Here is a 22,777-nt window from a genome sequence, read left to right as displayed (position 1 = left end):
TTTAAGTTAATGAAAGGGGTGTGTGTGTGTGTGTGTGTGTGTGTGTGTAGAATTGATAAGATCTCTTGAAAGAGGGGGGTGTGAAAAGAAGTGATTCAAGGGTGACTCACTCAGATTTTGGCTTGAGGAGCTAGAAGGATGAAATCCTCAGTAACTGAGACAGAGAAAACCTCAAGTTTTGGGGATAGGTCAAGAGTTTAGATGTGGGTTTGTTGGAATTTAAGGTGGTAAGTATATATTCAAGGACCAACATATGAAATGGTGAGTATACAAGTCTGGAGGTCGGGGAAAAGTTCTGTGTGTGAGTCGTTAGCTCAAAAATGGATTTTTAATGTTGAGAAGTATTGATCTTGACTAGTAGAATTTCTTTTTATGGTGTCATTTTGCTTAAGTATACAGTAAACCTTTATCATTCCAAAGCGGATTTTTCTCTTTTATGGGAAAGCCAGACCTTATTTCTTTCTTCTTTCTTTGACCTCTTTTTGGTGTGTTTTATTTCACATTTACACAAAGAATATAGCTATTTGCTATAGAGCTAATAGCTTTGATGGCAAAAACATATTGGCTGTGATATGCATTGTATTTAAGAACATTTTACTTTCATAATCTTTATTCTAGATCCTTTTTTTTATAGCTTTAATACCATAATAGTTATTTTTATGAATATTTAAATTTTAAGTTATGTCTTGTTTCTCACAATTAACAGAAGTGTGTTTTACATTGTTTCTCAAAATACATTTTTAATTAGTTTCTGAGTTCAAAGGCATACTTTTCAATGAAGTGATTAAAAAAAGTAGGTATCTTAACAAGATGTCTGTTTGCATTCCAACTTTACTGTAACCATGAATTTTTTTTTTTTAGAGGTAAGAGAAACAGATTTGTTATTGAAAGTTATCAAATGATTGTGTTATTCTTTTAGGTGAAATTGCGAAATACATGGAAACAGTGAAATTACTAGACTACACTGAAAAACCTCTTTATCAAAATTTGCGCGATATTCTTTTGCAAGGACTGAAAGCTATAGGAAGTAAGGATGATGGCAAATTGGACCTCAGTGTTGTGGAGAATGGAGGTTTGAAAGCAAAAACAGTAACAAAGGTGAATTTTGTTATTAAATTATTCTTTGGTCTTGTGTTTATAATTGCAACGAATACTAACTTTAAGAAAGTACAGCAATTTTTCAATGAAGAAAAATATCAGATTGCATGCCAATTAAGGCAAACACTTTTTATAATACAGAACAATGTGTAGAGGTTTATAGAAAAATATATATTTATATATTTCTTACGTTTTGTAGCAAGTTTTAAATTCCTGAAATGATTTTAACTTGGAATACTTATATCTGACAGAGAAATTCTGATGAGACACTGAATTCATAACTTATATGTTCTTTTCTCCCAAGTCACCCCTTAGGGTTCATCTTGTCTCAGGTTGTTCCTTATTCGTGGATATGGTCAAAGTGTTTACTAGTTGAAAATGGGCATGGGCATTTGAAAATTTCCTTGTTTGTTGGTGTGGTGTGTTTTACCATTTGAACATTATTTTGCTCTGTGAAGAAATATCATTATGTAAAGCTGTATATCAGCAGATAAGGGGATTAATTGTTTGGAGAGAAATGTTAAATAATGAACTTTATGGTAGAAATATTATACACGCATGTAAAGAAGTGGCATCACTTTAGATTTTACAGGTATGCGTTAACTTACTGATTTGCTAGTGCTTATTTTTGATAATTACTTACTGATTTCCTTTATGATCTATATTATTAATAAAATGTGTTAGCTTTTATATGAGGAAGGAAAGCGACTTTTTAGAAAAAAAAATTCTGTTTTACATTATTAACCATTTTTATTGTCATTAACTTTGTAAATTCTAGTAGATTTCTTTGGAAATCTCATATTCCAAACTGAGAAAAAGGGTTAAAACAAATTTTTCTCTCTTTAAAATCAGAAGCAGCATATTTAAAATTGTTCATCTTTTCAATTCACAAAGGAGATAGGAATTTCAAAATTGGACCAAGAATTTGACTTTCTTTGGCAAATAACAGGTCTCTGTAATTACTTTCATCAAAAAATCTGAAATTATATACATGCATCCACATATACCTCTTTTTCTTGGACTTTGTCTTAATTCCATCTGCTCCAGTTTTGTGGTGAAAGCCATGTTTGAAATGAAGAGGGTAAAATGGAAGCCTGAGTGGAATTTTTTTAGTAAGATATTAGAGTAAACTTACTCTTTGTGTACATGCATAAACGAACAGCATGGCTTTGCTCAGGATATATTTCTCTGCATTAATATTTATAGCTAGCTTCTATAATGTTTTTCTCTAAAATTTTATTGATTGAGAAGTAAAGATTTCTTCTTCTATATGAGAACTTGCCTAGAGCAGCCACCTCCCGGCTCTCAGTCCTCCACCTCTCTGCCCCCGCCCCTGCCTTCCTTTGCAAATCCCTGTTGTTTGGACCTACATGCTGGAGAAAATTTAGTTTCTGCAGGTTGGCTGACTTTACAGCTGAGTAGGTCAGTCTGCTGCAGAGCTAACATCTGTGGCCTTATAATTCTCTTGTGTCCTTGGATAGTTCAGAAGGCTGGCAATTTTCTGTTGGATCATCCCCTACATGTATAAAGCTTCTTTTAGGGGAAAAAATGAATACTAAGTTGAACAAGTTGTACTATTAGAAGGTTTACTTCGTTAGTTTACTGCTTTTTGCATACTCATTGCTGACACAGGGTTATTCTTTGTATTAAAAAGAAATTAAAAGTTAAGGTAAGGGTAGGTAACATCATAAAGCTGCTTGATAGCCATGTAACTGAAATGAGTTATTAATTTAGTTGGCGTTTTGGTTTTGTTTGTTTGTTTGTTTGTAAGGTGAAAGAATTGGACCAGACCAGTGTCTTTTTTTTTTTTTTTTTTTTTTTTTTTTTTTTGAGACGGAGTTTTGCTCTTGTTACCCAGGCTGTAGTGCAATGGCGCAATCTTGGCTCACTGCAGCCTCTGCCTCCCGGGTTCAGGCAATTCTTCTGCCTCAGCCTCCTGAGTAGCTGGGATTACAGGCACGCGCCACCATGCCCAGCTAATTTTTTGTAGTTTTAGTAGAGACGGGGTTTCACCATGTTGACCAGGATGGTCTCGATCTCTTGACCTCGTGATCCACCCGCCTCGGCCTCCCAAAGTGCTGGGATTACAGGCTTGAGCCACCGCGCCCGGCCAGACCAGTGTCTTTTTAAGCTTTTCTTTTAAACTGCAGAACATTTTCTTCAAATAAATTGTAAATGCTCTCATTGAAACCAGATAAAAGCAGAGCTCTGCTGGATGAGAAGTTAATTTAGGGGGGTCCCTACAAGGAAAAGCTTTCTCCTTTGAGCAACTAGCTTGCTGTCTCTTTTTCAGCAAGATCTATGACCCAGATGTCTTTTTTTGCTCTGCATGTCAGGAGGCTCAAAACTAAGTATGATGCTTAGTTCTAGAAACTTTGTTAAATTTTTATAATTAGTACATTTGTTCCCTCTCTTTTTCTTTGTCATAATTTTTTAAAGTGTAAAGTATATTTTCTTTGTATATATCAGAGTCAGATCTGTTTTGGAAAAAAGTAGGCTTAATCAGTTTAACATTTATCAATAATGTAAAAGGTTCCTAAGAGATTTTCTTTTTGGTAAAAACCTACAGGAATTGATCAACAATGGAATGAAGCAAGGTTTCTTGTCTATTTTTTTGCAGCCATGCTTGATTATGGTGCAGTATATTTGGAAACGAGTGAAACATGAATTTACCTACTTGGAAATGTTAAATGTTTTCTGCTTAATAATCAAGGAATTTTATTTAAAGCATAGAATTTTGGGATGGTGTAAGGCTAAAGAAGAAGAAAGAGATCAAGTATAAATCTGCTTTTAAAACGTACAAAGCCAAATATTTTTATTGTTGATTAGAACTAAACACTTTTCAGTTTTTAGAATCTGGCAGTACAGTGCAACAGTTACTGGATTCAGTGTATACTCATAAATTAACATTCAACAATTATGTAAAAGGTCTAATTTACCTACCTGATGTAGGCTAGGTCTCTGGGGCTGCAAAGATCAATGACATGTAGTCCCATCCTTGAAGAATTCCTTCCTGTTCCATCTGGGTTAAGAACAGCGTAATTTACTGGAAAGAGCTCAGCAAGTTAAAAGGACATTAACACCTCCATTAACTATTTTCTTTTAGGATTTTAAGTTGCCTGCCTAAATCAACAAAAAAGTTGTTGTTTGGAATCTCATCCCTGGAAAGTTCTTGAGTAGGTCTAGATCATGGCCTTGCAATTTGTATTTTATTTTGTTCTTCAGACAGTCTATATTGTTACTCCCTATGAATGATATCCACATACCTTTCTTTCCTTCTCCTCTATTTTACCTTCTAATTTTTAAATTTTTAAATTTTATTTTTCTGGCTGCATTATGCTAATTGGCCTTTCTAGAGTTTCCCTGAAAAAAATCATTAACTATTGTTAAATAAACCCTTACTGGCACTCAGCCTGGAACAGGGTACAAAGAGTTGAATAAGAGCAAAGCCCTTCCATTGCAAATCAGTAGCCTGCAGCTGCTCTGGTGGACGGCTTTCTTCCTTTCTTTCTGAGGGGATTATACCTCATACAGTCTTTATACCATGTAGCCTATAGTTTCAGTTGGGTTGCCCTGAATGTACCCTCTAAATTTTGGGAAAAATCTATCTGGCTATTTTACCCTGATACTGTAATAAAGATAAACTGTATTTTAATTATATAAATTTAGATTGTTGAAGTTGATATATCTCTGTTTTCTAATGGTTTGATCGTAGTACTGTAGTTGAGTAGAGTCAGCATTTGCTAGCAGTTTTTTTCTTTAGGTCTGTTACTGAGTTATTTTGAACTTCTTATTTGGCTGAATTTTGTCAAGTGGCTTTTTTCCTCTAAATTATTAAGTGAAATTGTTACATATGTATAGAAAAGTGCAAGAATAAGGACACTTTTACAAAATAGTCATTTAAACATCATCCAGATCAAGATTTGGATCATTGCCAGACTTAGTTTTGCCAGTTTTGGCAAAATTTATAGTAATGGTATATATCATGTACTCTTGTTTCTTTCATTTAGTTGTATCTCTGAATTTCCATGCTGTTCCATGTAACAAAAATTTGTTGTTTTTCATTGCTATATAGTATCCCATATGACTATCCCGTAATTTATTGACAGACATTCATATTGTTCCAGTTTTTGGTAGTTGTGATAATGCTGTTAAGAACATTATTTTAATTTTTTTGGGAAACATATACATTTATTTCAGGTTGCGTCTGTACATAGTGGGGTTGCTGCAGCATAGGGCTTACTTATGTTCAGGTTTTGTAGATACTGCCAGTTAGTTTTCAAAACTGCTATCACAGCTTACATTCCTATCAGTAGCATAGGGGAGATCCAGTGGTTACTGACACTAGCTATTGCATTATATTTATTTTCACCTATTTTGGTGGACGTGCACTGATTTGTTTATGGTTTTAATTTAATCTCCTTGAAAAATACTGATTGAACATTTTTGTATGCCCGCCAGCCTTGATAATCGTTTTTTTGATGAGGTACATTTCAAATCTTTTGCCTATTAAAAAAAAAAAATTGGGATTGTCAGCTTTCTTTTGATTTGCCAGAGTTGAATACTTTATATGTATACAGTGTATGTGTTGCACATACCATCTTCCAGTTGGTGTTTCATCTTTGCACTCTTGATGTGGTATCTTTTGATAAATAGAAGCTCTTCATTTTAATGAAGCTCAGTTTATCAGTCTTTTTGTTTATGGTTAATGCTTTTTATATTCTTTTTGGGAATATTTTGTCTACTTTAAGATCATGAAGATATTATGTTATTTTCCAGACATTTTATCCATCACATTTAGGTCTACAGTTTAACAGAAATTGATTTTGTGCATGGTTTGAGTCAGTATTTGTTTTCCTTCTTTTGGTTATCTAGTTGATCTAAACCATTTGTTGAAAAGACTGTCCTGTCCTTACAGCATTGCAGTGGGCTCTCAGGTAACCCATGTGTGTTTGAGTGTCTTTCCGGATACCCTATTCTGTACCATTGGCCTGCTTGTCTGTCTTTGTGCCAGTGCCACACTGTTTGAACTATTGGCTTCATAGTGATATTTGCTAGCATACGTTCTCCAGGTTCCTGTTTCTTTAACATTGTCTTTGCTATGCTTGGCTCTTTGAATTTACATATAAATTTTAGAATTGGCTTATTGGTTTCCACGAAAAATACTTTTGGGATTTTGACCGAAATTGCATTTACTCTATGGAGCAATTTGGAAAGAATTGACGTCTTCTCTTCCATAGATGTAGTAGGCCCCTATAATTATTTAGATGTTCTTCCATTTATCTCAGTTGTGTTTGTAGTTTTCTGTGTCTGTAGAGATGATACATAACATCTATGTCTGTTTTCTTCTAACTGCTTAATTCTTACTCTATTTTTTTTTGATTACTTGTGATTATACAGTTTTTATGTCATTTGGTTGTCAGCTATATTTGCTCTGTTTTTTGCTATTTCTAATATATATAAGTTCTATAATGACTGTTGTTTTGTTTAGCTGTGCAGTTTCCTTGTTATCCTTTTGTCTTTTAAAAAACCGTTTCCTTTATTTTAAAAAAAAGTAAGTATTTTTTAACCTATTTTTTTAAAGCCTCTGATACATTTTATAAAATTTTCTTCCTTGGGAGAGGAATGTTTTCTTTCAGAGGTGGAGTCTTCAGCTATCTTTTGCATGTTGTGAGCTTCTGTTTCAGTTTTTCTTGTCTTCTGGTATGCTTTGTTGGCATGCTTATTCTGTCTTATTCGTATTGGATAAGGATGGCATTATGTGAATTTACTGGATTATTGGATTCCTGAATCTTTGACTTTCCTGCCTTTGAGTATGTTATTCTTCATAGTTTGGATTTTGGGCTCAATATATTGTCAATTCGTTTTCTTTGCCTACAGGTACATATTTAGGGGTGGATCTGGTGAGCTGTAGGCCAAATTATCAGTCTTTTTCCAGTATTTGCTTCTGTTCACTGCCTACACCCAGAAGAAGTAAAAATGTGAGTGTATTAATTTGGGTTGTTCTTAGTTAATCCACAGTGAAAGAAAGACTACATTGGTGGTCTCTTCTCCGTGGCTTTAGTTCTTTATGTGTTTCTTATTTATGTTCTCTTTTCTCACTGGTTCTGGCAATTCCCTGTTTGCTGTTGAAGATAATGATTTTGATTATTCTGCCCTCTTTCTCCAGGTTTCTTCCCAGCCAGGGAAGAAACAAAATTACAGGTCCTGCTTTTCAGGAGTCACTGTGGGCGTAGGGAGGGTTTCGTCTTTTTTTTTTTAAAGAGAAAGAAAGAAAAAAAAAAAAAGAATGAAGGAGAGGAAGAAAGAGGAAGAGAGAACGGAAGTGTTGCTTTATTGCCCGGGCTAGAATGCAGTCTAAAAATGGGTATTGAAAACCTCTTTTATGCTTAATAATGGAAACAGAAAAAAAAAAAAATGAGGGAAGAAAATAGCAAATAAGCAGCCAACCAATATTTCATTTAAACCTGTGAGTAGGTGTGATGTGGTACTGATAAGAATGTATATTTTGTGTGGTTTCCTCTTTTCAAGGGGCTTTTTAAGTCTTTTCTCCCCCAGGCTGCCTGACTTACATCTTCTCAACTGGGGGGCTACTGGTGAACAATTTCAGAATGGTGTTTGTTCACATTCTCGGAGTGTCTGACAAACTTCATGGTCATCACTTTTCAAAGGTCATGCTGCGAAGCTATGCTACTTCTGTTTGCTGCGGAAATGTTTCTTAATTGTTATTTTGGGTTCATTACGTCAGATTTTAGGTGGAGGGAAGTTGTAAAATCTTAACCTCCAAAATGTCTCTACTCTTGTTTTTTTTTAACACATTTTAATTTGTTTATGTGTGTGAACATTTAATTAGAATTTATATCCTTTTCTCACAAGAGTAAACAGAGCTTGTTTTTACCTTTACCCTCTGAGCCCTTCACAAACCATCTCTCATACTACAATCATCTGGAATTTTTAGTCCTGTTTTTTGGTGTCATTTATACACTATATATTATTATTTAGAGTTTATCATGAGTCTGACATATTTTGTGTTTTGTTTGTTTGTTTGTTATCCATGTCCTTTCTCTTGGCTTTATGTTTTAGAGTATATGCTCAATTCTTTTTTTAAAAGAAAGCTTCTGAATGGTAAACTTGTAAATTGTAGGAAGTCCAAAAATGTCTGTATTTTTTCCCTAGTTGAAAACTAATGTGGCTATGTAGTTTTTAATCGAAGACATTGCTTTGTTGCCTTCTAACATCTAATTTTCCTGATTTTTGTTGTTTATTAGATTTCTGTTTTTTTGCTCTTGCTTTGAAGCTTCTTGCCTTTCTCTTTGTCCTGGCATGCTGCAGGTATGTGTGCACAAGTGTATGTGTTCTAGTTTGTTTTTACACTTCATTCATCTTTCTTGGTACTTGGTGGACCTTTTTCATCTAAAGGCCTAATGCCTGTCTTAAACGCTTGAAAAATTTATTTTCTGTGTATGTTAGCATTTCCTGTCTTTCCTTCTCTGTTCTGTGCCTCCAGAACTCCTACCACATGAATCTGGGAACTCTGGAAGCTAGTTACTTTTCTCCATGTCTGCCAGCTCTTTAACCACATATTTTCCTGTCCCTAACACTGTTCTATATTGCTCACTTGTTTCATCTGTTTTGCTTTTTAGTCATATTTCAACGGTACTAGTTATTTTTTTTTTTTAACATGCCAGTATATTCTTGTTTTATTGGTAAGATGGCCTCTTAAATCCTTTGAGAATAGTAATTATGAGACTTTTCTATATAAACTGTTTTGGCATAGGGATTAATTGTTCCTTTTGAGTTTAATGTCTTTCTGTTTTGGTTTTGTGGTTCTATGATATTGCTTAGATTTTTTTCCAATGTTTATTATCTAGTCCTTTTCTTGTTGTTTGACTAATTTTAATAGGGCATACCTCAGTCTAAACTGGAATGCCTGTTTTCCTGTTAGTTTAATAGAATTTTTATTACAGACGTCTACTTCTAGTGATTTCAGAAATGAGTGAAATTTGTGGCCAGATAGCTTGTTTTTTGGGTGCCAGGACTCCCTGCTTCTCTACTTTCTTTTTCTGGTCTGGGTCCTTTAACACACAGGTACCTCAGATCATTTTAATGGAGGTGCTTGTTTAGCTGTGGGTGGCATCCTTGGCTGCATATTATAATAGATTCACCTAGGAGCTTTTAAGTATCCCACTATCTGGGCTGCACCCCAGAACGAGTAAATCAAAAGCTATAAGGTTGGGACCCTTAAAGTTTTTAAAAAACTTCCTTGGTGCTTTCATTGTGCAGACATAGTTAAGAACCACTGCATATCAAAATTTGAGTATCTGAATTATAGATTCCATGTAGAATGCAGCCCTTTTGCAAATAGGCATAGCAGATATTGGGCATTTTAGACTTTACATTGTAGCATTCATCAGCCCCATGACCAACTTTGGCATGTGGGCAGTGATGCACAGATACTGTATTTTGACCTTTGTGTATATAAGTACCTTACTGTAAGGGATACATAAGGAAATTTGGTATTATATAAATGTCTTGAATGGTGCCCAGCAGAATTTCTTAAAGTAATGAAAGGACATGCTTGTAAGAAGTACTCAAAATTGAGATCTCTAAGGATACTGTTAGATTTATTTTTCTGATGTAGTGGCCAGTTCTTAGGAAATGTTAAACAGTTATGTGCATTTTTCTTTTTTTTTGAGGCAGGGTTTTGCTCTTGTTTCCCAGGCGGGAGTGCAATGGCATGATCTTGGCTCACCACAACCTCTGCCTCTCGGGTTCAAGGGATTCTCCTGCCTCAGCCTCACAAGTAGCTGAGATTATAGGCGCACACCACTACCCCTGGCTAATTTTGTGTTTTTAGTAGAGAGACAGGGTTTCTCCACATTGGTCAGGCTGGTCTCAAACTCCTGACTGCAGGTGATCTGCCTGCCTTGGCCTCCCAAAGTGCTGGTATTACAGGCATGAGCCACCATGCCCCGCCTCTGTACGTTTCTTTTTAATAATGGATGAGTTTTTTTTTTTAAGTTTCCACCTTTCTAGTTTCTTGATGACAAGAAAATAACATGGAATTTGAACCTTCTAATAAACTAACATCTCACATCTTTAAAAGTTCAGTTTATCAAATAGAGTATTAGGCACATGTGAATGAAGACTGGGTTATATTTTACTTATTGAGTATGTATGTTAAAATAGATTATTTTGAAGAGTAAATGATTATGAATTGGTAAAAGTTGATTTTGCAGTGCAAGACAAGATGTTAATTACTGTGAAATAAAGACTAAACTATAGCTCCACCTTGTTAAGACAGAATATAAAAAAAATTTTTAAATAAGTAAAATGTAGCTCCGTAACTTTCATAGAGAACATATAAGTCAAATTAATGAGTTCTTAGTTACCCTTTTTTAAAACCTTAAGCTGTTAATTGCTACTAAAGGATAATAGGTCCTTTACATAGAGCAGAGGACTCCTGACCACCAGAGAATTCTTTGTCTGCTATTTTCTGCCTGTGTGTTTAGGAATCAGGTGTTTTGTGGACACAAGTTTATTGACGGAAGATCAGGTAGTTTGTTTTTAATAGTAACTCTAATGTTGGCCAGTTTGTTTGGTAATAAACGTGTTCATGTGTTACTTGAGATCAGTTAACGCCCCACTAGTATATACATAGGTTTTTGTTTTCACTGATGTATTTATGAAGATTAGCCTCCTTAGTTTATAGTATTATATTAAATAACTTTCAAAATCTTACATTTTTAATTCCTGAGAATTCCTCAAGAAGACTTGATTGTACTCAGTACAGGTAAAAGGATATTGACCTTTTAAACTTTAAGCTATCACTGAGCATTTCTGTAGTATTCTTTATTCTTTCGGGACTTTTATTTTTTATGTCTTTTGCAGCATGTCTGTGACATTTGTTCATAAGCAATGGGACTAAGAAGAGGCTAGGTGACTTGTTCAGGGCCATGCAATTATTATTATTATTATGCATTTATATAGCGTTTTTTCTTAGCGAATTTCAAGACATCCTAGTGATTTTAGGCATAAAAATGTTAAAAGCGTGACCAGCCACTCATTTGCCTTTTCCTATAAATTGTACTTGAAACATCTTAACTTTGCCAAAAGTTTTCAACCTTAATGGCACACATCATGGAACCCTCAGAGGAAAACATGAGTAAAGAGGTGTCACATTGACTTTAATCTAGAATAGAATACACTGACATATTAGTCTTCTAGATCTTAGTTCATTGAATCTCTGGAAACAGCTTTCATCTTGTTAAGTGACTATAGGTTTGATCATATTAAAGTTTCATGATCTCCTTGTAATATGAATGATGTTAGAATCGTGAAAAGCCATTGCTGCCAACAAGTTGGAAATTGAATTTACTGCTTTCAAAAGTGTCATTGGGAGATCATTCTAGGTTGTGCTTGCTATTATTGCATGACATTTTGATAAAAGTTCTTAAGCATGTAGTACTCCTATAGATCAGTAATCAAGGATTAGCTTGTTTCTCAGCTCATCTGCTCGTCAAATGAGTGTGTTTTCTAGGAGAATGGATGACAGTAGAGCTCAAAAGCAGCTTTCACTAGTTCCTTAGTAAGCCAAGCTCAGGGGACATACATGTGCTCTAAAATAAGTGAATAGACAAATTATGCTGACTTTGTGAAGCAGTACTTTTGCTGAAAAAGAAAAAAAATGTATTGCTTATGGAGTGATCAACCCTAATAGCTAGCCAGATAGCTATTCCCCCTGTTTATTTATTCTGAAAAAGTCTACCATTGTATCGGTATTTTTTGGCACATTTATATAAATTACCTGTAATTTTTGGTACGCAATTTTTGGATAGTTACAGTTAATTCTTAATTTTTCATGGTATTCTAGGGTGGGATAGCTTGAACTAGTGAAGAACACAGATATTCCCAACTTTGTTTGCCATATATTTTTAATCATTTTCTTTTGCTAAACTCATTCCTTTGGACCTGTTAATAATTAGCAAAATTGCTTGAGTTGTACTTCCTCTGTCTCCAGAGTAGATAACTAAAAATGTTGGCAAGAGAGAGATCTCAATTTAAACAAGTAGACAACAACAACAAAATCAAGGGTAGACTGTGAGGTAATGTGTGTGTTATATTTACATATGGATTGATACTTCACAGAATGAATTTCCATGGTAGTGGGACTGGACACCTATGTAAGAATGCTCATTTATGGAACCCTAAAAGGATTTCTTATAGTTTTTACATCAAAATAAATAGTTGGCAGAAATTAAACATGTGTATGTTTAATGTTTTTATAAAAGATAAAATTTCTCTTTTCCTTTAACTATTTTATAGTGTCTGTTTTTCATCTTGAACATGACAGTGCCAGGCACACAGTAGATGCTTAGTAAGTATATGGTGGTGATCTTCACCTCTAACCTCTGTTCAGATGGAGATCAGTGCTGTTGTGGAAGAAAATTGCATATTCATTATTTTTATTATAGCCTTCATCACTGAAACTCATTGAAAATAGTAAATTCTAGCAGATTTTTTTGTTGTTTTGAGACGGAGTCTCACTCTGTTACCCAGGCTGGAGTGCATTGGTACGATCTTGTCTCACTGCAACCTCTACCTCCTGGGTTCAAGCAGTTCTGCTGGGGTGACAGGTGCGTGCCACTACACCTGGCTAATTTTTGTGTTTTTAGTAGAGACGGGGTTTTGCTATGTTGGCCAAGCTGGTCTCGAACTCCTCACCTCAAATGATCCGCCCACATAGGCCTCCCAAAATGCTGGGATTATAGGCTTGAGCTACTGTGCTGGGCCTCTAGGAGGATATTTTTAGATTATTCATCAAATTCATCTGACTCTTTTTAAGTCATTTATTCATTTCCTAACTCTCCATCTTTTTATTTCTTCTTTTAATTATATTTGACCTTTTTCTGCATTTTCTTAAAACATATCTGTAATTAATGTCCACTTAAATATTAACAGTTTTTGGGAGGCTTAGAGGAAGATATGAAATAATCTCTTTATTACAATAATAGTTGAATACTCTACAGGTGCACATTTGTATGTGTGCAAAACAGTGTGCCAAGCTCGTTGAGGTTTAGAAAAATGAGGAAAACCATAGTCTTTGCCCTCAGGGAGCATACATAGTAAGAGAGAAATAGAGGAGGTTATGGAATTAGTTTACATGAAGTACACAAGTGTGTGTACTATAATATAACTCTAGAAAAAATGCATTAAGAACACAGCAACTAGAAACTGCTGTTGCCTGCTGTAAGGTCACATAGGGAGACAGCATAGTTCTGTGGAAAGGAAATTGCAGCAAGAATAAAGAGCTTTGAGTTCAAGTGTTTTTGTCACTACCAGCTGAGAAATACTGAGCACATTCTCTTTGGTTTTTTTCTTTCCATAGCTTCAGTTTTTTTTCTGTCTGTATAGTAGATTTTAACTAAATCTATCAGTTTCATAAATATTGTGGTATAATAACATATTTGCTTTACCTTCATAAAAGATGTGTCTTATCTTTTTTCTTTTACTTACTGCTGAGTAATATTCTATTTTCAACCACTGTTAGGGAATGTAATAATTTAATCAAATAAAGAAAATAAGATTAACTGATTAATGCAGTCACATGGACTGATTAGTGCAGTATTTAAAGTTCTTTATTCTATGACATATGTGCCAAGCGGAGCATTTAAAAACTTTAGGCCATATAGTCTAAATTTTTAAAGTAAACATTTTGTTGTAAGGAATGGGCAAAACCCAAGTAACACTGCCTGAGTACTCATCTCTTTTGGAGATAGCCATGAACCTGATTGGCTTTTCTTAGAAGCTGTTGAAAGCATCTAGAGGTGATCTTTTGATGCTTAACTTGGGAAGCAAAGACTTGGTCTTTGGTTTTTGCTTCTGAAGTTTTTTTTTGTCTTTTCTATTAAAACAGCTTTAAGCTTACAGCAGGTCTCCAATCAGTGTTTAGACTATTAGTAAATTATCAGTTCAAATGCATCTAGCCTGTTTGTCTTCCTGTTTCTAAATTGGAAGTGAGAAGCTGCTAATTAACTAAACTTTAGGCTAGCATATCTGAACAACTCAAAAATATAATGTGTAATATATATGCTAGTGCCCGTTGAAATAAATCTAATTTTTAAAGATATTTTAGCTGTGCTGAATTAAAAGAATATTCTAAGTTCATTTTATAAGTTGCTCTAGTATATCATACAATGTTTTGGTTTCATATTAACACAAATAAAGGCACCTGTGAAACCTGATGCAGAATGTGACAAAATCAGAGATTAGCATCATCACTTTGTGAAGCCATTTTTTCTGTTCAAAAGGAACCAAAATATGCTCTATCTGAAGCCTAAGGATGTTGACAAATAAAATGAAGCATTTGGAAATTTTTAGAAGGAAGATGCTGACAGCAGATTGCTTAGAATTTTACTCACTGCCTTTTAAAATGAATAACAGATACTACCAAACTTGAAGCATTTTATTTTGGTTTTTTAATTGGTCTGTAGACCACTGGTCCCTTCCTATCCAGACTACATACATTGATGGAAAAGTTGGGCAGGAGTTACCTGGCTGAAGTGTGGATTAATGCAGTAGAGTGCTTTACCTAATGCATATTGCCTAAAGCACAGGTGTTTCTTTTGTTCGTTGAATACTGTCTGATTTTCCTTCCTATGTAATTTACCTGCATGAAGACTAAGAAAGCCCCCTTTTATTAAATAAGCTTGAAAACTAGATGAATACACTTAGGCTCTTGGGTAGAATGTATTGGATAGCTAGCTCCCTTTATAATGAGCATTTAAAAATCTGCCCTCCAAAAACTGGAAAATGCATTCTCTGCTGTATGGAAAGCAATATAGCACTGAAATATTCCTCCTTAATTTTGGTCTGAACGAACAAAAGTGTCTGTGTTTATTCCTGCCTAATGCATCACAAATCTGCTGACATGCTAACCTTGGAGTCTTGGCTGGCGTTAATCAGGCCTGTGCACCGGCAGGAAAGATGTACCTAATGCACTCCATCAGTGCAGTTTGCATATGGAAGTTCTCACAGGGGAGCTGCCCTGTGCCAGCTGAGGGTTACCTGCCCACTGCAGTTATTGTATGTAATTATCGAACCAATCTGTTCAGCCCAGCAGGGTTTAGATGGTAATCATGAAGCAACACTTCGGAAAAGAAAGATGTAAGGCATTCTCCCCTTTTCTCATCAGTTATGTGAAGTTATAGCCACTCTCACAGTTATTTTTGAGAGACAATACCTCCATATACAAATCTGCCAAGTGAATGCCTTTTAAAGTTTTTCAAGGTTTAGTCAAGTTGTTATTTTTGTATATGTGAAGCATTTTCTTTAGGAACGTGGTGGGTATCTCTGAGTTCTAATTTTCCACAGCCACCTTGAGAATGTTTTGAAACAGTGGGATTAATTGTAAAACATAGATAATAACAGTTCTGACCATTTGGAGGTTTTAAGATAATGTGGCTTGAATAGAGTTCAGCTTTCCCATGTAATTCTCTTTGGAACAGAACCCATGGTTGCCATTAGGAAAAGGAACAATGTGCTGTCAGCAGGTGTTATCCTCTTTTCTAGCTGTACACAAAATGGCCTGCCGCAAGGAACCTTCTCAGTTGAAGTTTAACTTATTGTTAATTGTTAGAAAATATAAATGAGGACATTCTGTTTCATTGTGAACCTGTGAAATTTGGGGCATATCAGATGGTTTTCTAAATGATACAGACTTATTTTAGGCAACCAAGAGAAGCTTTGGATTAAAGTTTGGATTTTAATCTGTTTAAATTTGAAACTACACAAGATAAAGTTACATAAAAAATTCAAAGTTTTGTATTTGTTACTAATGTCCCTCTATAATTTTACCTATGTATAGAGATGCTGGAGAATTTAGAAACTTCACACAGGACTCGGTATGTTAAAAAATGTTGTATACTGGTAGAAAGTAATAAAATGAACTTGGAGGACCATTTGGGAAGAATGGACGGTGACAGAATATATAAGCACTGACTCCTAAATAACACTTCACTAGAAAAATAGGACAGGCCCAATAGAATATGGGAAATGCAGACGGTTTTTGAGATTTTAGGAGAGCTTTGTACTTTTAGGACTATTCATTTACTGTAATGTTGATGGCCCTCTTAAACTCTTAATAAAAAGTATGCTAAAAGAGAAACATTTATTACAAGTTTTCCATTATTGATTCATAAATAGAATTTTACCACCAATGTTACGTGGTACAAACATTGATGCAATGTATGGGGCAAGACATATATTTTTTCCATTTATTAAATAGATTGTCCTTTCTCCACCTCACCCACTTTGTACAATGTGAAGAGTATCATTGGCCTGAGTGGTGATAGCGAGTTTGTAAAAAATTTTGTTTTAGAAGAGTTTCTGTATGATCAGTCCTGATCTTTAAAACGTAGCTTTCAATAATGAAGTATATAAAGCATGAAAAGTTGGAGGTGGATACAACAAATATACCTACCATCTGGGTTAACTGTCTAGCTGAAAGTTCTCTGACTCCCCTTTTCTTTTGTCCCTCATCCATTCCTTTAGGTAACCACTATCTTGAAGCTAAGAATATTCTTCCTGTGTGTTTTGACACACCCACACTTACACACACACACCTACCCACCCACCCACGTACCCACACACACACACACCAATATGTGACAAGTTTGTCATTTACTTGACTGTCAGACCATATCTCTTTCTCTCTCTCTCTCTCTCTCTCAAATTTTTATATGTAAGAAGCGAAAGAAAGAAATTGAAGAAAGCAAGGAATCTGGTGTTGAAGATATGGAATGCTCAAATACACAGACAGAGGAGACCATACAGACCCGTAAGTTGAACAATTTTGCCTAGCTGCTTCCATATGTAAACATACATTTCATTTCCTCTCACTAGATGAGGTGTCAACTATTTGGGTCATGACCTTTTGATTTTATAATAAAATACCATAAGATCTTTAAGTGGTATGTATCGTGGTGTCTTTTGTACACACATTAGATTATTTACTCTCCACAATAATTATAAAGTTGAGACCAGGAAGTTTCCTTCATTTTGCAGATTTGGATGGCAGAGCTGCCAGGCATGGTGACATGTGCCTGTAGTCTCAGCTACTCAGGAGGCTGAGGCAGGAGGATCACTTGAGCCAGGAGTTTGAGTCCAGTCTGGGCAACACAGAAACCCCATCTCTAAAATATAAATAGATAAATGACTGAGCTGTTGTGAAAGGGTTAGTGTTAGAGACCAGAACTCTTAACTCTCAGGCTAATATCTTTCCACTTCCTCAAATTGATCCCACTCTGGTTATGACAGTGAGTGTCAGGGGTCAGACATGGGCTTATTGCAGCTGAGCTGCCTGATTGTTCCTTATAAAGTTTGTCAACTTCTTTTTTTCTGAGCAAGTTAAGAGGAAAGGAATTAAAGCTTTGTGGATGATCACTTTTCAAAGTTCTTAAAGCAAAAAAACAAGGTATGAAGTCATTTCTGAGATGGCTTATAAACTGGCACTGAAGGTACTTCAGTAATGGAGTAGTTCCAGAAATGACATTAGTAAAGGCAACATCTGCAAAGAACAGAACTAAGTTGGACTTTGGTCTGATATGTTTAATAAACTGCCAGCCAATGTGTTCCAGGATTCACATGATACAATGATGTACTTGACTCAATAAGGAGAGTTATTCAGTGTGGCCCACAGTGCATTTTTTTTTTTTTTTTTAAGATTTCTCCTGTCTGCCTTTTTTTGAATTATTATTTTGTTCATCCTGAAATATTTCTTGGTTTCTAACAGAAAAGACTTATTTTTGATTTTTAAAAACCCCTTTTTTTTTTTAAAGCATAGGTACCATATTGAGTAAGACCACCAATTTATTTTCCTTTCCTTTTGCTAGTGGCATCAGTGCATGTTTGTGGAAAGCAAAGTGTTCAACTTTCGAAGAGAATTATTTTTGGCCAGATTTTATTAATGCATTCTTCATTACATATGATTAGAATATCCTTTGGTTTAATCTGCTTTAATCAAATAAAACTTGAGGTATTTGAAGAGGGAATATATAACTTCACACTGAAGGCAAAAGGTTTTGAAGTAGTCCCTCTCTTTTTTCTGCTGCCATTTTCCATTCGCTACTGTCTTTTTTTCCCTCTTCCCCTGTCTTGTTCATTTTGTTATTAGGAAGTGAGGAGTCCCAAGGAGCAATACATCGAAGCATGTCTCAGCCAGAGGCTAGCTGCAGCAGCTATGACAGTGAGTGGGAACAAAATTAAGGAGCATTTATAAAGATACAGTAATATTCTTAAAAAAAAAATCCCTTAAATTTTAAAACTGGCAAGTTTAGTTTTGGTAGATCCTGAATTGTTTTAGTGAGATTGGCATTCATTAAGTCTAAGACAGTCTCAGCTGCGCATCAGGAAGACTCATTCCTCTTGACTGCCTGGACGTTATTTGTTACCTGAAATTTGCTTATTGAACGTGAAGGGTTTTACTTTGATAGATAAATGCTTTTAAATTCTAGTATAATTATGAAAATTTTTTAACCTAAATTTTTAGTGTAAGGTCTTCTACTGATGGTTTTTCCCATGAAAAATTTACTTTCCCCCTCCTGTTCATAAAATGGAGACTGCTTTTGTTGGTATTGATTTTGGACCATTCCTGAGGAATCTTTGGAGAAAGCATGACTAGTCAAATATATCAGTATTTTTGTTATCTTATTAATGAGAAAAGAGTAAAGTCATAAATAATTTAAGAAGAACAGTTCAGTTTGACAGAAGTTTTTAAGAAGATAAAGAAGAATCAGATTCACCCTTATTTATATAAACGCAGGATTGCTTTTCTTAAAATGCTGTTTATTTCCCCCATTACAGTTCACTTTTTTCCCCCCTAAAGTACAAGGCAAGTTAAGGTATTTTACTATCAAAATAATAGTGAGAGAAATATTATCTGATGGTAAAATGTTATTGCTTCCAGCAAAAAAAGCCAAGAGTTGATGTAAATGTGTACTTTTAAATTTATCCATTTAAAGTAACTTGAAGGAGAAGAAAAATTATTACATTTGATTTTTAAAAAATTTTCAGGATATGTAATACAATTCAGTGAATTCTGTGTTTTAGGGCTTTAAGATTTTCTGTCATAAACATGTTTCAAGAATGGTTACCTCTAACAGCAGCCTTAGAAATGTCAGTTTCTTCATTAACAATTTTATTTTCAAACACAATTTATGATTTACAATATGGTAAGAGATTTTTCTCACTGTGATCTTTCATAATACTGTGCCTAGCAAAATGGGAGCAACTTTCCTTTAATATCTATTTAGACCATTTTAAAAACGTGTATAATTTTCTTGATACACCTGAACTCATTTTGAATAGTTGGGGGCCTATTGTGTAAGAACACATTCTGAAAGCTTTCAAAATGTGTATTGTGTAGGTTTTCTCAAAGAGAGGAGGTGATGGGATGGTTTTCAAGAAGAACAGGAGCCTCTAATCCTTTTATTTTTATGCAAGGCATAATTTTTACCAGTTGAGAAAATTTGGTTTTTTGCTGCAAGTAATTTTTCCCCTCACAAACTGATAGCCTTTAAAAATCATACATATTCTGGCATTTCAAAATCATGCCAATATTTCAGAATTGTGCTAAAAATTAGCTAATACAGCCATGATATTTATGGCTGGTGTACTTTCCCCCACCTGTTCATAAAATGGAGACTACTTTTGTTGGTATTGATGTTGGACCATTCCAGAGGAATCTTTGGAGAAAGGATTTTTGACTAGCCAAAAAGTATATATTTTTAAGGGAACCCTACAAAGAAATTTTCCACCTTTTTTCCCCTACTGCATTATAGAACCATAGAAGAGTATCCCAAACTTGTATGTTATTCTCCACATATCAAATTATTACATTAGTCTTATCATTGGACCCTTTGCCAGTAGTGTATATTAGGAAATGGTTATATTTTAAATTAAAGATATAAGAAGATTTTTTTCTGTAACAATCAGAATTGATTATTAGGGAAAATATTGAATTGATATATGCAACAAGGTGCATAGGACTGATTATATAAACCCAGGCAATAATACCACTTACAGTTGCAGTGAGAAACTTTAGATTGATGAAGATAAGCAGCAATGATATTTAATTTCAGAGTAAAATGGCAAATTAAGACATGAATGAGAATAATGCTGTTTAAATACAGCTCTATAGTTGTTACTTTAGTGTTCTTTGTAGTGTAGTTAAAGATTGAAAATATATTGAAAGGAGATATAAGTATTGATGATTGACCTTGATTTTGTAATACCCCTTATGCCCATCTCGCTATCACAACATTTTCAGTTTTCTGTGCAGAATTAATTTCAAGTTTCTTGAAACAGGCCAGGCGTGGTGGCTCATGCCTGTAATCCCAGCATTTGGGAGGCCAAGACGGGCAGATCATTTAAGGTCAGGGGTTCGAGACCAGACTGACCAACATGGTGAAACCCCTGACTCTACTAAAATACAAAAATTAGCCAGGCGCGGTGACAGGCGCCTGTATTCTCAGCTACTCTGGAAGCTGAGGCAGCACAATCACTTGAACCCAGAAGGTGGAGGTTGCAGTGAGCCAGTATCACGGCACTACACTCTAGCCTGGCGACAGAGCGAAACTACCTCTCTAACTAACTAACTAACTAACTAACTAGGTAACTAACTAACTGGTTTCTTGAAATAAAAACCTAAAAGTCTATGGTGGGATATTTTTAATAGAAGGCTATGTTACAGAAATTGAAGGAAAAACTCAAATTTTAAAATCAATCATAGTACAATATATGGGGTATGTATTATGAGTGGCAGAAAAAATGATATTCATATAGTTTGCTGTCATTGAACTGTGTGGCAATTATATAGAAATGGTATATAATTTGGAAAAATTAAAAATGCTAGTTTTGAAACTGACCTCTATGTTAAGTAAGTAAACCCATAATCAGAAAACCTTTAGATACATGTGGTAGAATTTTGTTCCACATTCAAAGAATGTTTTGTACTTTTGAGAAAAGAATTATTCATCATTTTGTTTTTTTGTGCAGTCATTGATTAATTGTGAGTACCATGCTTTCCCTCACTCTGGTGGCTCTGCTCTTTCCTGGCAGAGCGTAACATGCAACAGTGGGAAGGATATGGCCCTGCGCATCTTTTGGCAGCACTAGGGAGCCATGATTAGGCTGACTGCTGCGCCCAGAGGTGGAGTAGGAGTAGTAGGTGGGGTGAAATGTCTCCTTGGTGAGGCAGAATTCCCATGCCCCTAATAGAGAGTCACTGATTTATTCCAAACCAAGAATAGATGGAAGCTGTCATAAGGGACTTAGACCAGTATCACATATGATCCTTTTCTAGGAGGCTACTCATTTGGGATCCATATAACTCCTAGTGGAAGAGACATTCCATTTCCGAATATCCCAGTACTCTCCTGCCTAAAGGCTGTAGGTAATAGGCTTTAAAAAGCAACTCATTCCCTTGCTTTTCATAACATGCATGACCTCATCTCTTCCCCCTAAGGAATGAATGCTTATCTATATTGCTAAAGTGTATATCTGTGGAGATAATATTTTAAATTTTACAATAAATGTAAATTTTGGAGAAAACGATTTCAGTGTTAGTAAAAATTGGATACATTTTATAAGTCAAAGGATTTTTACATGGTTTAAGACTAGAAGGTAGGTTTCGTCAGCATATTTTTTGACATACTAAAAAATTGACCCAATTTTCTAAGATTTTCAGGGTCTTAGCATTTATACCTTTGTGTGTCACTTTTATCTTTGCAAATCACCAGACTCAATTCGATTTTAAAATGTTAATAACTGTATTTAGGGATATTTATATTTCTGTTCTTTTGCTTTCGTAAATTACTGATTAATGATTTAAGTTTCTTTGATTTGTCTTCAAGGTTCAAGAACCAGAAAGAGAGTCCAGAAGTAATTCAGATGCTGCGAACCGGCTTCTCTTTGCTTTGCTTTCTTTTGACTTTTTTCCCCTTTTCTATTTGAAAGTGTTTTATTTTCATGTGAGTCTTGTGAAGTGGACGTAATAATTAAATACCGGTATGTCTGGGAAACATAAACTTTTTTATAAAAATAAATATTTTGTACAATTTATTAAAGACTAATTTATGACATTTCAAAATCTTCAGGTTGTACTCCTTAAGTTATTCCAAAGCCGTATGTTTTTGATGTTTTGGAGTACATATATAAGAAAATTACTATGACATGCACTTTTCTAATCATTGTACATTTCTCAGAGTGGATAAAAATGTTTGACAAAGTCCTCACTTTTAAGGAAATGCAAAGCTTAAAATGAAAATCTTTTTTGTTTGATACAAATGCACAATATGTTGTGGCCATAAGGTTTGGTTTGTATTGATTTTGTTCTGTTCCAGAATCTTTTATTAAGCACCTGCTGTATGAGACAGGAGGTACAAAGATGAGAAAGGAATATGAAATAAAAAGTGGAGTAAGCATATCCACGAGAGAGAAAATCTACAAAGGTGAAAGTTAGATTACGTAAGAATTATGTCAGTATGCGAGCTGTATGACAAGAAAACCGGCGATAAATGATCAAGTGGTGTGTGGTTAAACATTGTGTAAAGACTGGCTTCGTCCAAGGAAGTCCCCTGGCTAGAAATTAATATATGTAGTCTATTGTTCATTCACAGGA

At 34.8% G+C, this 22,777-nt stretch overlaps 1 protein-coding gene across 8 annotated transcripts in view; it reads left to right on the top strand.

The window, feature by feature from the left end:
* VRK1 (VRK serine/threonine kinase 1) overlaps positions 1-22,458 on the top strand; it is an 83,356-nt gene extending 60,898 nt beyond the window's left edge. For 3 of the 8 annotated variants that reach the window (XM_032287465.1, XM_032287467.1, XM_032287469.1), the window contains exons 11-13: positions 920-1,098; positions 16,846-16,936; positions 18,272-20,486. In XM_032287465.1, the coding sequence (XP_032143356.1) occupies positions 920-1,098; positions 16,846-16,936; positions 18,272-18,363 (362 nt within the window). In that variant the 3' untranslated portion in view covers positions 18,364-20,486. Of the gene's footprint in view, positions 1-919; positions 1,099-16,845; positions 16,937-18,271; positions 20,488-22,010 lie in introns of those variants that run through there. The other 5 variants (XM_032287472.1, XM_032287471.1, XM_032287473.1 and 2 more) reach the window with 5 other exon arrangements.
* Positions 22,459-22,777: the final 319 nt, after the last annotated feature.

This window comes from Sapajus apella, unplaced genomic scaffold, assembly GCF_009761245.1.
Source record: "Sapajus apella isolate SASKATOON/1434 unplaced genomic scaffold, GSC_monkey_1.0 scaffold20, whole genome shotgun sequence".
Classification (NCBI taxonomy): domain Eukaryota; kingdom Metazoa; phylum Chordata; class Mammalia; order Primates; family Cebidae; genus Sapajus; species Sapajus apella.
Note: the sequence above shows the minus strand (reverse complement) of the source record. Positions and strands in the feature narration are given on the sequence as shown.